At 36.5% G+C, this 16,674-nt stretch overlaps 1 protein-coding gene across 1 annotated transcript in view; it reads left to right on the plus strand.

Moving 5' to 3' along the window:
- The window catches only part of TXNDC16 (thioredoxin domain containing 16), a 148,753-nt gene that overhangs the window by 102,604 nt on the left and 29,475 nt on the right, over positions 1-16,674 (plus strand). Inside the window, exons 16-17 of the mRNA XM_058429389.1 lie at positions 3,545-3,629; positions 5,251-5,389. Coding sequence (XP_058285372.1) covers positions 3,545-3,629; positions 5,251-5,389 — 224 coding nt within the window. The remainder of the gene's footprint in view (positions 1-3,544; positions 3,630-5,250; positions 5,390-16,674) is intronic.

Below are 16,674 nucleotides of genomic sequence, written 5' to 3' on the forward strand. Positions count from 1 at the left end.
AAAAAAAAAAAAAAAAAACCTTTTAATTATCACTTTGGCTAAGTAAATGATTTATTTTACAGTGACCAGTGATCTGTTTTGATAAGTGTTTTAAACTTTTGACATATTTAATAGGCTTCCCAAAATCAAGTTTAAAATTAAGTCTTTTTGACCTCAAAGTAACTTTGAAATGTTACAAAGGGCCCCTGCCGCATCCAAAAAGAGAGATAATGAACAGGTTTATTTATTATGTAAAATTACATGAAAAACACATTGTCAAAAGATAATGTTCAACCTTCTTTGACTTTCATATGATTTTTAAAATACTTTTTTTCTAGTTCTGTGAAAAATATCATTGGTAGTTTGATAGGAATAGCATTGAATCTGTAGATTGCTTTGGACAGTATGGCCATTTTAATGATATTGTTTCTTCCCATTCATGGGCTTGGGATGTTTTTCTATTTGTGTTTTCTCTGATTTCTTTGAACAGTGTTTTATAATTCTCCTTGCAGAGATCTAATTTTTGCACTTTTAGTAGAGGTGGGGTTTAGCCATGTTACCCAGGCTGGTTTCAAACTCCTGAGCTCATGTTATCCTCCCACCTCGGCCTCCCAAAGTGCTGAGATTACAGGCATGAGCCACTGTGCCCAGCCTGGATGCTCTTTTTTTCTTTCTCTTGCCTGATTTCTCCAGCTAGGACTTCCAAGACTATGTTGGATAAGAGTGGTGAAAGAGGGCATCCTTGTCTTGTGCCAGTTTTCAAGGGGATTGCTTCCAACATTTGCCCATTCAGTATGATGTTGACTGTGGGTTTGTCATAGATGGCTCTTATTGAGGTGTGTTTCTTCAGTACCTAGTATATTGAGAGTTTTTAACATGAAGGGGTATTTTATCGATGGCCTTTTCTACATCTACTGAGATAATCATGTGTTTTTTGTCTTTAGTTCTGTTTATGTGATAAATCACATTTATTGATTTGCATATGTTGAACTAACCTTGCATCCCAGGGATGAAGCCTACTTGATTGTGGTAGATTAGCTTTTTGATGTGCTACTGGATTTAGTTTGCATGTACTTTGTTGAGGATTTTCAATGTTGATCAGGAATACTGGCCTGAAGTTTTCTTCTTTTGTTGTGTCTCTGCCAGGTTATGGTATCAGGATGATGCTGGCTTCATAGAATGAGCTGGGGAGGAGTCCCTCCTCCTTAATTTTTGGGAATAGTTTCCATAGGAATGGTGTCAGGTCTTCTTTGTATGTCTGGTAGAATTTGGCTGTGAATCCATCAGGTGCTGGGCTTTTTTTGGTTGGTAGGCTATTTATTACTGATTCAATTTCAGAACTTGTTATTGGTCTGTTTAGGGAATCAATTTCTTCCTGGTTCAGTCTCGGTATGTGTCCAGGAGTTTATCCATCTCTTTTAGGTTTTCTAGTTTGTATAATACAGGGGTTAGGAGTGCTTTTAGTTACAGGGGTTTTCTTGCTTCTCAACTCTCCCTGCTGACAGAGCTAAAAAAACAGATGTATGTATATATGTGTGTCTATAAAAATAATTATTCAATAAGATGTGATAGTAGAAAAAAATACTGCTAAATAAATGTTTATTTTATGCAATTAAAATATATTTATAGTAGCTGAAAAGCTTTTTATGCATATTTTTATTTAGATAATTGAGTACTTTCTTGTATTTGAGGTTGCCATATATTTTGGCATATATACAGTTTTTACTAAAGAGGAGAATATGCCTGGTTTTGAATGTTCAGAGGAAAATATGTATTCTAGTTTAGTGGAAATGGATATGCATCTGAGATCTACAGTCATATATTTTCCCATCCTGTGAGTCACTTAGGATTTACAAACACATGGATTGATGAAGAGACTTTTCAAGAGACATATTCATAAGTAGAGAGTCTTTTGTATGAGGAAATTATGTGGAAATAATGGTGTACTTTTCTATTGCTACTTACCCAAAATGAAAAGAAGCTGAAACAGATTCTGTTATGTCATTGCTTTAGATATAGTTTATCTATTGACTGGAATTTCACTCTGTTTTCTCTTAGAAATGAAAGTACAGACACACAGTCCTTTCTAGTTTGTAATCTTATGAGTCTTTTCTACTTTGATGTAGCATGGGCTAAAAAAATATTTTAATAAGTTTTCTTTCTCTCCCTCTCTCTTTTTATTTTTTTTGAGACAGAGTCTCACTCTGTGGCCCAGGCTGGCACGATCTCAGCTCACTGCAATCTCCTTCTCCCAAATTCAAACGATTCTCATGCCTCAGCCTCCTGAGTAGCTGGGACTACAGGCACATGCCACCATGCCCAGCTAGTTTTTGTATTTTAGTAGAGATGGGGTTTTACCATGTTGGCCAGGCTAATCTCAAACTCCTGTCCTCAAGTGATCCACCCACCTCGCCTCCCAAAGTGCTGGGATTACAGGTGTGAGCTACCACACCTGGCCAGTTTTCTCATTAAATCTGTGATTGTAAATGAACTCCCCATGCTGCCTACTGAGCTACTCTAGTAGGTTTGCTTTCCTACAGACAGTATTGCTCAATCTTAGAGAAAGTATGTACCCTTGTTAAGGAAAATAATCTTGTGGTTACCCAATGTTGACAATGTTGAATGCTTACGTCATGAATGTAGTGCTGACTGCTGAGGTACAGATCTTTGGGTTCAGCATGCCTAGCCTAGTAGGTGCTATGTGACTCATTCTTCCATGAGTGTTTTTCTATTTGACTGCTGTGAATCCTTCATGTATGAATTGAACTATCATTTGGCCTTCACTTGGCAAGAATTTGACCTATAAGTCCACCTCTGTGCTTTTCTCATTAGTCTACAATGATTTAATTCAGTCTTGCTTCTTGGTTATAGGATAGTCGTTATTAACAAGATCCACAGTATGCTATTATTTATGAAAATGTATTCAGAAATTTACAGAAATAGTTTGTATTTTGAATATGTATATCCTAACAAATGAGAAAAGACAATACAAATTAATCAAAGTTCAAAACTAATAAAAACACATTAGGGAAAATGTAGGAATTGTTTTTTAAAAGACACAGAATCCCTTATACTTGCACAATCCTAACACAGACACTGTTAGAGGGCTAGAATTTTCAGTCTGCTATTTTTTTATGCATATAGATACTTTTAGATTTTATGGTTATAATGTGCATATCATTTCACATACCTAATTCTCTTTTCAGGCTACACATAAGACAGCTGTCTCCATTTACTCTGCCATAGGAGTAAATTAAAAGGCAAAAAGTATTTATTCAGTAACTATGATTAGAGTGCTATAAATTTTATGGATTACATTTAGAGTACATTTGTTTTGGAAGCTATGTTGCATTGTATCAATTGACATTTCTTTAGTAATCCCATGTCATAAAGAGAATACAGATTTATTTCGGAACCACTAAATTATATAAGGCATCTGCACTTAAATGTTTATATTTGTAATTAATTAATAATGAAATACTACCATCTATAAATCTCTTAATCAGTTGAATAGCATACATAATTATAAAGATTTCAGATTTTTGTCTTCTCTATGTATTTATAGCAAAAGAAGATTTTAGTGAAGCAGGAAACTACCTAAAAGGATATGTTATCACTGGAATTTATTCTGAAGAAGATGTTTTGCTACTGTAAGTTTATTGCTCTTTTAATTTTAGGGAGGAAGAAATTATGCAAAATAATGTTATCGAGTAATTGCTTATATTTACACAGCTGATGGAGGAAAATAAGGTAGCAATCTAAAGAAATTTTATTTCCTTCTAGGAAATAAAGTACCTGGGAAGTACCTTAGATTCTTTAGCTATTCTTTTACTTTAGACCAAAGCCCCCATGGGTCAGTCTTGGATTCGTATTTCGCCATCCTCCTACAAAAATTTTCCTCTTTGGGTTCTATTACCTACAAGGTGGTTCTTTAGAGTTATCATATTTGGGATAAATTTTACTTTTTGAGCATCTGAGGTTTTATTTACCCCCTGGGTGGGTGAGTGGGTGTGTGTGTGTATAAAAATGAGTGCTTTTTTAGCCTCTTAAATTACCTTATCTGTAGAAGATGGGACTTCTATAGACTACCAAAATATTTTAGTTGCTATAGAATGAAGGACTGAACTGCAAATTTGGAGATTATTATTAATACATATCACATTCTCTATGGCCCATTTTCAGGTATAGGTGTACTTACTAAGCCCAAGTAGTTTGTCTTTCTTAGCTTCTGACTATAAATTCCTAATTGTAATTTCTAAGCTTAAATCTTTCATCTTGAACACTGGTGACATATGCTCTTGGTGATCAGGCTTTTGTTCTATATGTGAAATCACTGATTTTCATAAAGTATATATTAAAGAAGGAAATATGAGGACTGTCCATCTGACAATGGGTAATCACTCACGATCTTCTACTCTGCTGTCATTGTGCATCTAGCTGTGGTCCAAAGAGCTAGACCAGTAGTTTTCAGAGGGTGTTTTGTTTATAACCAACTGGTCAACTAAGAGGTTCCTTTAAGTGATCTGAAAACTGGCCTGTCAACTAATGCTTATGTTGTTATAATGTCTATACTTTGTTCTGGCATGAATTAAGTTATACATGACTACTTCACTGGTAATTTTACACAAAGCTTTCTTCTATTTAGATAATTTTCTTTTAGGTTTAGTTAGCGAAAGGGATTGTGGGAGGGTGGATTTGGGCTCTTGTTTCAGTGGAGAGAGTACAGACTATGTTAGGAACAGACTCTGTGTCAGGGACACCTCATTTGAAGTCTGTGTCTGCCATTTATCACTCTCTAAGTCGTATTTCTTCATCTGCAAAATGAGGTCATAATGGCCACTTTTGTTCTGAAAGTTAAATAAAAACATAATTGAAATACCTAGTATAGTGCCTGGCAGATAGTAGGTTTCTCATAAATGCCCATTTTCTTACTCATCAGTGTGGTGAGCAAGTCCAGAAAGGTCGAGAACCATTCACTGTGTTCCAAATCTGATTTATTTTCTTGTTGAGTAAGTTGTATAGAAAAAAATCTGGCTAGATTACTGCCTTGTTGCTTTTTAAAAATCTAGTTTATTATAGATTATTACCTGTTGCTTTCTTTTAATGTAGGTTGTCATAGAAGATAAGTTTTTCTGGAAATTGAGCTCATTTTTTTCCTTAGCAGTAGGACTTCCCATTTGCTGCCTCGCACTGTGACCTCCTAGCCTAGATTTTCATGTTTTTGACATGCTGGATTTTGATCGTGAATTTTAATACTACCTTTCTCCATAGGTCAACCAAATATGCTGCAAGTCTTCCAGCCCTACTGCTTGCCAGACACACAGAAGGCAAAATAGAGAGCGTCCCACTAGCTAGCACCCATGCACAAGACATAGTTCAAATAATAACAGATGCACTACTGGAAATGTTTGTGAGTATGTTTTATAATAAGGGTGATACTTGAAATAAAATCTAGATCAGTCAAAGATAGTATATGTTAATACACGTTTTTCCATTTTTTGCTGGTACAGGGCATGGTGATTTGTGAGCTGAGGATTCACTGGATTGTTCTGTTTTATTGTTCAGTCATTATGCATACAGCATTTTGAGTCCACTGCCAAAAGTTTACATCTTGCTCAGACTAGTGTGGCTGAAGTTCAGTTCACGTGCTTAATCCAGGGTGAAACTTGTTATAAAGTGTGTGTATTCTGGAAGGTCAGCCTGCCCAGCTTCAAATCACTGGATGATTTCTTACTGACTGTAGGTTAACTTCTCTGTTCTTTGGTTTCCGCATGCGTAAAATGTAGCTCATAGTAGCATCTGCTGCAGACAGTTATTGTGAGGACTGAATGAGACATGATTTGACAGTGCTTTGTATATAATATTTAGCCCATGGTAAGCATCCAACAAATGTTAGTTACTATTCTTATTATTTATATGGGTTTTTTTGTTTTGTTTTTGAGACAGGTCTCACTCTGTTGCTGTGATCTCAGCTCTCTGCAACCTCCGCCTCCTGAGTTCAAGCAATTCTCCTGTGTCAGCCTCCCAAGTAGCTGGGATTACAGGTGCTCACTACTACACCTGACTTTTTTTTTTTTTTTTTTTTTTGTATTTTTAGTAGACACAAGGTTTCACCATGTTGGCCAGGCTAGTTTCGAACTCCTGACCTCAAGTGATCCGCCTGTCTCGGCCTCCCAAAGTACTGGGATTACAGGCATAAGCCACCATGCCCAGCCTGGTTTAAAAAAAGGTTTTAATTTCTAATTTTTCTGGGTACATAGTAGATGAATATATTTATGGGTTACATGAGCTTTTGTTTTTTTTTTTTAGACAGAGTTTCACTTCTGTCACCCAGGGTGTAGTGCAATGATGTGATCTTGGCTCACTGCAACCGCTGCCTGCTGTTCTCAAGTGATTCTCTTGCCTCAGCTTCCCAAGTAGCCAGGACTACAGGCATGTGCCACCACACTGGATAATTTTGGTATTTTTTTTGTAGAGACAGGGTTTCACCATGTTGCCCAGGCTGGTCTCAAACTCCTGAGCTCAAGTGATCCTCCTGCCTTGGCCTCCCAAAGTGCTGAGATTACAGGCATGAGCCACCGCACCTGGCCACATGAGGTATTTTGATACAAACATGCAACGCATAGTAGTCACATCAGGGTTAATAGGGTATCCATTACCTCAAGTGTTTACCCTTTGTGTTTCAAACAATCCAACTTAGTCATTTAGTTATTTTTAAATGAACAATTAAATTATTTTTTACTATATCACCCTGTAATACTGGCAAATACTAGGTCTTCTTTATTCTTTCAAACTAGTTTTTGTACCCATTAACCATCCCTACTTCCCTCCTCCCCACCATTTCCAGTTAAAAAGGCTTTTATCCAAAAGATAGTAACAAATGCTGGTGAGGATGTGGAGAAAAGAGACCTCTCGTACACTCTTAGTGGGAATGTAAATTAGTACAACCAGAGGCTGTACTGGGTTTTGTATATGGTGAAAGATAGCAGTCTAGTTTCATTCAGCATATGGATTTCCAGTTTTTTTCAATAGTCCTCTTCCACTGCCCTTCCCAGCTTCTGGTAACCATCCTTCTCTCTATCTCCGTGAGTTCAATTGTTGGAAGTTTTAGCTTCCACAGATAAGTGAGAACATGTGCTTTTTGTCTTTCTGTGCCTGGCTTATCTAATTTAACATAATGACCTCCAGTTCCATTCATGTTGTTGCAAATGACAGAATCTCATTCTTTTTTTATGACGAAATAGTATTTCATTGTGTGTATGTACCATATTTTCTTTATTCATTCATCTGTTGATGGACCCTGAGGTTGCTTCCAAATCTTGGCTGTTGTGAATAGTGCTACAATAAATGTGTAAGTGCAGATATCTCTTTGGTATACTGATATTCTTTCTTTTGGGAATGTACTTAGGAGTGACATTGCTGAATGGTAAGATAGGTCTATTTTTAGTTTTTTGAGGAACCTCCAAACTGTTCTCCATAGTGGTTGTACCAATTTACATTCCCACTGAGAGTATACGAGGGGTCCCTTTTCTCCACATCCTCACCAGCATTTGTTACTGCCTTTTGGATAAAAGCCATTTTAACTGGAATGAAATAATACCTAATTGTAGTTTTGATTTGCATTTCTCTGATGATCAATGATGTTGAGCACCTTTTCATGTACCTGTTTGCTGTTTGTATGCATTTTTTTGAGAAATGTCTATTCAGATCTTTTGCCCATTTTTAAAATCAGATTTCTTCCTACAGAGTTGTATCAGTTCTTTATATATTCTGGTTATTAATCCCTTGTCAGACGGGTAGTTTGCAGATATTTTCTCCCATTCTGTGGGCTGTCTCTCCACTTTGTTGATTGTGTCCTTTGCTGTACAGGACCATTTTGTCTTGATGTGATCCCATTTGTCATTTTTGCTGTGGTTGCCTGTGCCTGTGGGATAATATTGCTTAAGAAGTCTTTGCCCAGTCTGGTGTCCTGTAGAGTTTCCCCAGTGCTTTCCTGTAGTAGTTTCATAGTTTAAGGTCTTAGATTTAAGTCTGGAATCCATTTTGAATTGATTTTTGTATATGATGAGAGATAGGGATCTAGTTTCTGCCTATGGATATCCAATTTTCCCAGCACCATTTATTGAAGAAATTCTTCTTTCCCCAATGTAGGTTCTTGGAACCTTTGTTGAAAACGAATTCAATGTAGATGTATAGATTTATTTCTGCATTCTGTATTCTGTTCCATTGGTCTATGTGTCTGTATTTATGCCAGTACCATGTCGCTTTGGTTACTATAGCTCTATAGTATAATTTGAAGTCAGGTAATGTGATTCCTCCAGTTTTGTTCTTTTTTGCTTAGGATAGCTTTGGCTATTCTGGGTCTTTTGTGAATCCATATAAATGTTAGAATTATTTTTTCTATTTCTGTGAAGAATGTCATTGGTATTTTGATAGGGCTTGCATTAAATCTGTAGTTATTTTGGGTATTAAGAACATTTTAACAACAGCGATTCTTCCAGTTCATCAACATGGGACATCTTTCTATTTTTGTGTGTTCAATTCAGTTTCTTACATCAATATTTTATAGTTTTCATTGTAGAGATCTTTCACTTCTTTAGTTAATTCTTGGGTATTTAATTTTATTTGTGGCTATTGTAAATAGGATTACTTTCTTGATTTCTTTTTCAGATTGTTCACTGTTGGCATATAAAAATACTGCTGATTTTTGTATTTTGATTTGTCTTGCAACTTTACCGAATTTATCAGCTTGAATAGTTTTTCAATGGAGTCTTTAGGTTTTTCCAAATATAAGATTATATCATCTGCAAACAAAGATAAGTTGACTTCTTCCCTTCCAGTTTGGATGCCCATTATTTCTTTGTCTTGTTTGATTGCTCTAGCTAGGACTTCCAGTACTATGTTGAATAATAGTCATGACAGTGGGTATCCTTGTCATGTTCCAGATCTTAAAGACTTTTTCCCCATTCAGAATGACACTAGCTGGGGCTATGGCATATATGGCTTTGTTATGTTGAGGTATATTCCTTCTGTACCCAGTTTTTTGAGGGGTTTTTTTATGAAAGGACGTTGAGTTTTATCAAATGCTATTCAGCACCAGTTGAAATGATCATATGGTTTTTGTCCTTTATTGTGTTGATATAATGTATCACACTGATTTATTTGTGTATGTTGAACCATCCTCGCATCCCTGGGGTAAATCATACATGGACATGATGAATGATCTTTTTAATGTATTGTTGAATTTGGTTTGCTAATATTTTGTTGAGGATTTTTGCATCAATTGATATTCATCAATGATATTGGCCTTTTGTTTTCTTGATGTGCCTTTGTCTGGTTTTCATACCAGGGTAATACTGGCTTTGTAGAATGAGTTTGGAATTACTCCTTTCTCCTCTATTTTCCAGGATAGTTTGAGTAGGATTAGTATTAGTTTTTTTTAAAATTTTTTAATTTCAATAGGTTATTGGGGAACAAGTGGGGTTTGGTTACATGGGTAAGTTCTTTAGTGGTGATTTCTGCATCCATCACCTGAGCAGCATGCACTGTACCCAATGTATAGTCTTTTATCCATTGCCCTCCTTTTACCCTTCCCCTCAAGTCCCCAATGCCCATTGTATCATTCTTATGCCTTTGCGTCCTCATAGCTTAGCTTACACTTATAAATATATGATGTTTGATTTTCCATTCTTGAGTTACTTAGAATAGTGGTCTCCAGCTCCATCTAGGTTGCTTCGAATGCCATTATTTCATTCCTTTTATGGCTGAGTAGTATTCCACAGTGTGTGTGTATGTATACATATATGTATGTATATGTATATGTGTCTATATATATAAAAAACACATTTTCTTATCCACTTGTTGATTCATGAGCGTTTGGGCTGGTTCTGTATTTTTGCAATTGCAAATTGTGCTGCTATAAACGTGTGTGCACCAGTAGTGGGATTGCTTGATCAAATGGTAGATATACTTTTAGTTCTTTAAGGAATCTCCAGCTGTTTTCCATAGTGGTTGTACTAGTTTACATTCCCACCAGCAGTGTAAAAGTGTTCCCTTTTCACCACATCCGTGCCAACATCTATTATTTTTTTAAATTATGGCCATTCTTGCAGGAGTAAGATGGAATTGCATTGTGGTTTTGATTTGTATTTCCCTGGTAATTGGTATTAGTTCTTTAAATGTTTGGTTGAATTCAGCAGTGAAGCCATTGGGTCCCTAGCTTTTGCTTTTTTTTTTTTTTTTTTCTGGAAGCCTTTGGATTATAGCTTCAATCTCCTTGTTTATTATTGGTCCATTTAGGTTTTGAATTTCTTCATTGTTCAATCCTTGGTTGGTTGTATGTGTCTAAGAATTTGTCCATTTCTTCTAAATTTTCCAATTTATTGGCATATAGTCGCTCATAGTAGCTACTAATGACCTTTTGAATTTCTGCTTTATCAATTGTAATGTCTCCTTTTTCATCTCTGATTTTATTTGGGTCCTCTCTCTTTTTTTCTTAGCTAGTCTGACTAAGGGTTTGTCCGTTTTGTTTAACTTTTCGGAAAACCAACTTGTTTCCTAGATGTTTTGTATTGTTCTCTTTATTTCAATTTCATGTATTTCTGCCCTGATCTTTATTATTTCTTTTCTTCTGCTAATTTTGGGTTTGGTTTGCTCTTGCTTTTCTAGTTCTTTAGGTGTATCATTGGGTTGTTTCTTTGAAGTTTTTCTACTTTTTGATGTAGGTGCTTATTGCTATAAACTTTCCTTTTAGTACTGCTTTCAGTGTATCCCATGGGTTTGGGTATGGTTTTTTTCCAAGAAATTTTAAAATTTCTTTTTTAATTTCTTCATTGACCCCACTGGTCATTCAGGAGCATATTGTTTAATTTCCATGTGTTTGTATAGTTTCCAAAATTGCTCTTGTTATTGATTTCTAGTTTTATTCCATTGTGGTCAGAGAAGATGCTTGATATTATTTCAGGTTTTTTTTTTTTTTTTAAATGTTTTAAGACTTAACCTAAAGTCTATCCTTGACAATGATCTATGTGCTCAGGAGAAGAATGTGTATCTGCAGCCATTGAATGAGATGTTCTGTAAATATCTATTAGGCCCATTTTGTCTGTAGTGCAGATTAAGTCTGAGGTTTCTTTGCTGATTTCCTGTCAAGAAGATTTGTCCATTGCTGAAAGTGGGTTGTTGAAATCTTCAGCTGTTATTGTGTTGGAGTTTATCTCTATCTTTGGCCCTAATAATATTTGCTTTATATACCTGGATGGTCCAGTGTTGGGTGCATATATATTTACAATTGTTATATCTTCTCACTATATTGACCCCTTTATCATTATATAGTGACCTTATTTGTCTCTTCTTACAGTTTTTGTCTTGAAATCTATTTTGTCTGATATCAGTATAATGACTCCTGCTCTTTGTGGTTTCCATTGGCATGGATTATCTTTTTCCATCCTTTTATTTTCAGTCTTTGTGTATCATTATAGGTGAAGTGTGTTTCTTTTAGGCAACTGGTCATGGGATCTTACTACTATTTTTTTAATCTCTTCAGCCATTCTGTGTCTTTTGATTGGAGAGTTTAGTCTGTTTATATTTAATGTTATTGTTGATAAGTAAGGACTTACTCCTGCCATTTTGTTATTTGTTCTGTGGTTGTTTTGTGGTCTTCCTTCCTGTCGTCTTTTTAGTGCAGGTGATTTTCTCTGGTGATATGATATAAATTTTTAAAATTTTTTTGTGTGTATTTGTTTTGTTTTTTGATTTGAAGTTACCATGATGCTTGTAAATACTACCTTATAACTTGTTATTTTAAGCCAATAACAACACTGTTTGCATAAACAAGCAAAGGAAAACTAATAAAAACTCTACACTCTATCAAGTTAAACTCTAGTTTAACTTCATCTCCTGGTTTTAAGCTTTTTATTGTTTCTATTTATATCTTATTGTACCATCAGTGTCTTGAAAAATTGTTGTGGTTATTATTTTTGATTGGTTCATTGTTTAGTCTTTCTATTTGAGTAGTTTACACAGCACAGTTAAGCATTATATTCTGTGTTTTACTGTGTACTTACCATTAGCAATGAGTTTTGTACTTTTAGATGAATTTTTATTGCTCATTAGTGTCCTTTTCTTCCTTATTGAAGCATTCTCTTTAGCATTTCTTGTAGGACAGGTCTGGTGTTAATGAAATTCCTCAGATTTTGTTTGTCTGGGAAAGTTTTTATTTCTCTTTCATATTTGAAGTATATTTTCACCAGATATACTATTCTAGGGTAAAAGTTTTTTTTTTTCTTTAGCACTTTAAATATGTCATGTTATTGTCCTGTAAGGTTTCCACTGAAAAGTCAGCTGCTAGGTGTATTGGAGCTACATTGCGTGTTATATTTCTTTTCGCTTGCTTTTAGGATCCTTTTTTTAAATCCTTGACCTTTGGACATTTGATTATGCCTTGAGGTAATCTTCTTTGGGTTAAATCTGCATAGTGTTTTATAACCTTCTTGTGCTTAGAAATTGATATCTTTTTCTAAGTTTGGGAAATTCTCTTAGATTTGTCCTTTTGAGGCTATTTTTTAGATCCTGTAGGCTTGCTTCATTGTTTTTTTTCTTTTTTCTTTTGTTTCCTCTGACTGTTTATGAATAGCCTGTCTTCAAGCTCACTAATTCTTTCTTCTGCTTGATCATTTCTGCTCTTAAAGGACTCTGATGTGTTCTACAATATGTTAGTTGCATTTTTGAGCTCCAGAATTTCTGCTGGATTCTGTTTAATTATTTCTGTTTCTTAAATTTATCTGATAGAATTCTGAATTCCTTCCCTGTGTTATCATGAATTTCTCTGAGTTTTCTCTAAGCAGCTATTTTGATTTCTCTGTCTGAAAGGACACATAGCTCTGTTTCTCCAGGATTGGTCTCTGGTGTCTTATTTGGTTCATTTGGTAAGGTCATCTTTTCCAGGACACTGTTGATACTGTTGGATGTTTGTCTGTGTCTGGGCATTGAAGGTGTTCTCTTCTCTTACTTTCTCCCAATCAAATGGTGTCCCTCTCTCTGTTCTGAGCCACCTGGGGCTGGGGGTGGAGTGATGCAACCACCTTCATGGGCCACCACCACTGGCACTGTGCTGTGTCAGACATGAAGCCAGCACAGTACTGGGTCTCTCCCAACGCTTGCTGTAACCACTCCCTGGCTCCTGCCAATGTTCACTTAAGGCCCTGGGGCTCTAAAATCAGAGGTGGCTAAGCCAGCTGGGCCTGTGTCCTTCCCTTTAGGATGGTGAGTTCCTCCAGGACCAGATAGAGGAGCCTCACCCCATGGCCACTGCTACCACAGGCCCACAGGGAGTACTGGCAGGCTACTGCTCATGTTCCCTTAAGGCCCAAGGGCTCTTCCATTAGCTTGTGGTGAATGCTGTCTGGCCTGGGACTCATGCTTCAGGATAGTGGGCTTGCCTCTGGCCCAGGGAAGGTCCAGAAATGCCATCCAAGAGCCAAGGCCTAGAATTGTGGCCCCCCAAAACCCGCTTGGTGTTCTACCCTTCTGTGGCAGAGCTGGTACCTATGGTGCAAGACAAAGTCCCCTTTACTTTTCCCTCTACTTTTCTCAAGCAGAAGGAGTCTCACCCCATAGCCACCACAGCTAAGAATGTGCTTAGTCTCACCTGAAGTCAGCAAGTCTCAGAGTCTCACTCAAGTCCTACAATATACTACCTAGGCCCAAGGGCTCTTCACTTAGCAGGTGATAAATGCTGCCAGGACTAGGTCTTTCCCATAGTGGCAGCAGTTTCCCTTCTGGCCCAGGGTGTATCTAGAAATGTCATCTGAGAGCTAGGACCTGGAAAGGGAGCTTCACAACTCTGACCAGGGCCCTGTCCTCCTGTGGCTGAGCTGGTATCCAAGATGCAAGACAAAGTCTTCCCCAGTCTTTCCTTTCCTCTCCTTTAGCAGAAGGAAGGGGTCTCTTTTGGAGCTACAAGCTGTGCAGCCTGGGATTAGAGGAGAGGTGGTGTCAGCACTCCCCTAGCTGTCCTGGCTGGTATCTCAGTAGGTCATGTGTGCTTATAGTCTACTGGCTCTGAGCCCAGTTCAGCCCTAGGACTCACCTAGGAGTTGCAGCCTTTGTTGCCTAGACTGCCTTTCCAGTTTATTTGGGCCCCAGCACACTCCAGCCTGAGGTGACAAGTCTTGCTGTAATTCAAGTTCTGACTTCTAGGATGGGCGATTCTGCTCTGGCTAGTGATGGTTTAAATACACCCACTGTGGGTGAGCATCCACTGAGTTCAGTCTGGTTTTGCCTTCTGTTATAACAGGGCAGCACTGAGTTCAATGCAGAGTCTCACAATCGCTGTGCTCTCCCTGTCCCAAACACACAGATGCTCTCTTCATGCAGTGTGGCCAATGTTGGGATGGGGGAAGGGTATCATTGATGATTCAAGACTGTTTTTTCTACCTCTTCAGTGCCTCTTTGAGCAATATAAAGTTAAAACCAGGTACTGTGAGTACTCACCCGATTTTTGGTTCTTATGAAGATGCTTTTTTTGTGTAGATAGTTGTTAAATTGCCGTAGTCATTGCAGGGGAAGAGAGGATGACTGGTAGAGTACTCTAGTCTGCCATCTTGCTTCACCCTCCTATTTGTACAGTTTTAAAACAAAATATTGTGTTATGAAAGGCTTTTTCTTATGTTTTACTTGTACAGTCATGCATCACTTAACAACAAGGATATCTTCTGAGAAATGCATCGATAGGCGATTTTATCATACAAACTTTATATAGAGTGTACTTACACAAATCTAGGTGGTATAGCCTACTACGTACCTATGCTGTAAGGTATAGCATATTGGTCCTAGGCTACAAACCTGTACAGCATGTTACTGTACTGAATACTGTAGGCTGTTGTAACAATGGTAAATATTTGTGTATCTAAACATAGAAAAGGTACAGTAAAAACATGGTATAATCTTATGGGACCACCATCTTACATGTACTCCATTGTTGACTGAAACATCATGTGATGCATGACTGTATAATAGCGGATTCAAGGGCACAACAAATGTAACCTGTATTACCTGTTTGCTTTCATATTAAACATAGCTAGAATTTATACTTTTCTACATTTCTGAAGTGACTCAAGGAGCACTTTTATTAGCTATAGATGCTAAACGAATATCCTGTTAGGTTTTTTGTCTTGATGATCTAAAGGACATTACATTTTGGGCTCAACTAAATGACTGCAGTCTTTATTAAGTCTTTTTGTGGTCTTGGTTCTGTCCTTTCCTCCTGTTAAAATTATAGGTTATAAATAATCAAATCATTGAGTTCATATGTTCATGATGTATGTTTCTAAATTATTAAAGTAACATGTTATTAATGACATGTTATTAAGTAATTGCTTTAGCATATACATAGTGTAGTATTTTTGGAATTGCTATAAGCCTTTATTTGGCTTTTTCAGGTAATACAGAAAAGTATGAAGAAGAAAATTATAATCAATCATAACTTTTCTACCCAAGTTTACGTTAGGAAATACATTTCCCCAAACCTAAATTCTGTACGTATCTATGTGCCTTTTTATATTAATGGTATTTCCATCAAGTACTATAGATACACATTTTAATTTTTAACATCGGCATAATATTGTTTACTAATGTACCAAAATTTATTTAGCCCATTTCCTTTTGATGGTTATTTAAGCTGTCTTTAGTTTTTGTTTGGGGAACATCCTTTTAGGTAATCTTTGGGTGTATCTATGATTATGGATTTAGGTAAAATTTCTAGAATTTGAATTGGTTGCCCAAAGAGTGGGCCCACTTTTGAGGCTTCTGATAATTTTTGTATTGCCCTACAGAAGATTTGTATCATTTTACTCTTTTTATCTTGGCATATCTGGTGGATAAAAATTGGTCTCTAATTTTTTTTAAGATTATATTCGTTAAACCTTAGAAACGTAGGAGAAATTTAGTATCAAAATCTGTTTACAGTTACAACAAAGGTAATATGCATTGTGACAGTGTTTGTTTCTAATGTTTTTATTTGTGGTGTTCAACTTAATACTGAACAGCTATAATAAAGATTAAATAGGCTTTAGAGAGACTCTAGTGCCTTCATCTGGATGAGGAAAGAGAGTCGATGACCAGAGGATGAAGATTTTTTATTATGGTATGAAGTTTTTGTTTTAATGAACCTGATGACAAATTGGGCCAGATAAATAATGCTTAAATCTGAAATACACAATAATTAACTACATAAGCATTGATATATTTAAGACTGTTTCCTGTTAGGAAATAGGTTTAGTATTTTTCTCAGATAAACTGAGTTCCTTTTTTACGCTTTTATTATTGACAAGTTTAGAACACCAGGACCTACACAGTTATAGCCTGTTACACACTCAGAGAGCCAAAGGTCACCTTCCAAGTACCACATTTGATGACCTCTTAACTGTGTTTCTCCTTAGCCTCTCAGTAGCAGTCAAAACTGTTGTCTACACCATTCCTCCTTAAAATTCTCTTTTCTTCTCGCTTTTGTAATTCAGTCCTCTTTTATCCCTCTGACCATCCTCTGTCTCATTTATTCCCTAGAATTACATCTTCATCTTTTGCTATGTTTTTTCTTTGGAAAATTTTATCCATAACTTCTACTATCACTACCAGCTGATGATTCCTAAATCCGAGTGTTTAATTTTAGAACTCAGTTTCCTTCTAAACTCACAAATC

Source organism: Hylobates moloch, unplaced genomic scaffold (assembly GCF_009828535.3).
Source record: "Hylobates moloch isolate HMO894 unplaced genomic scaffold, HMol_V3 SCAFFOLD_16, whole genome shotgun sequence".
NCBI lineage: Eukaryota > Metazoa > Chordata > Mammalia > Primates > Hylobatidae > Hylobates > Hylobates moloch.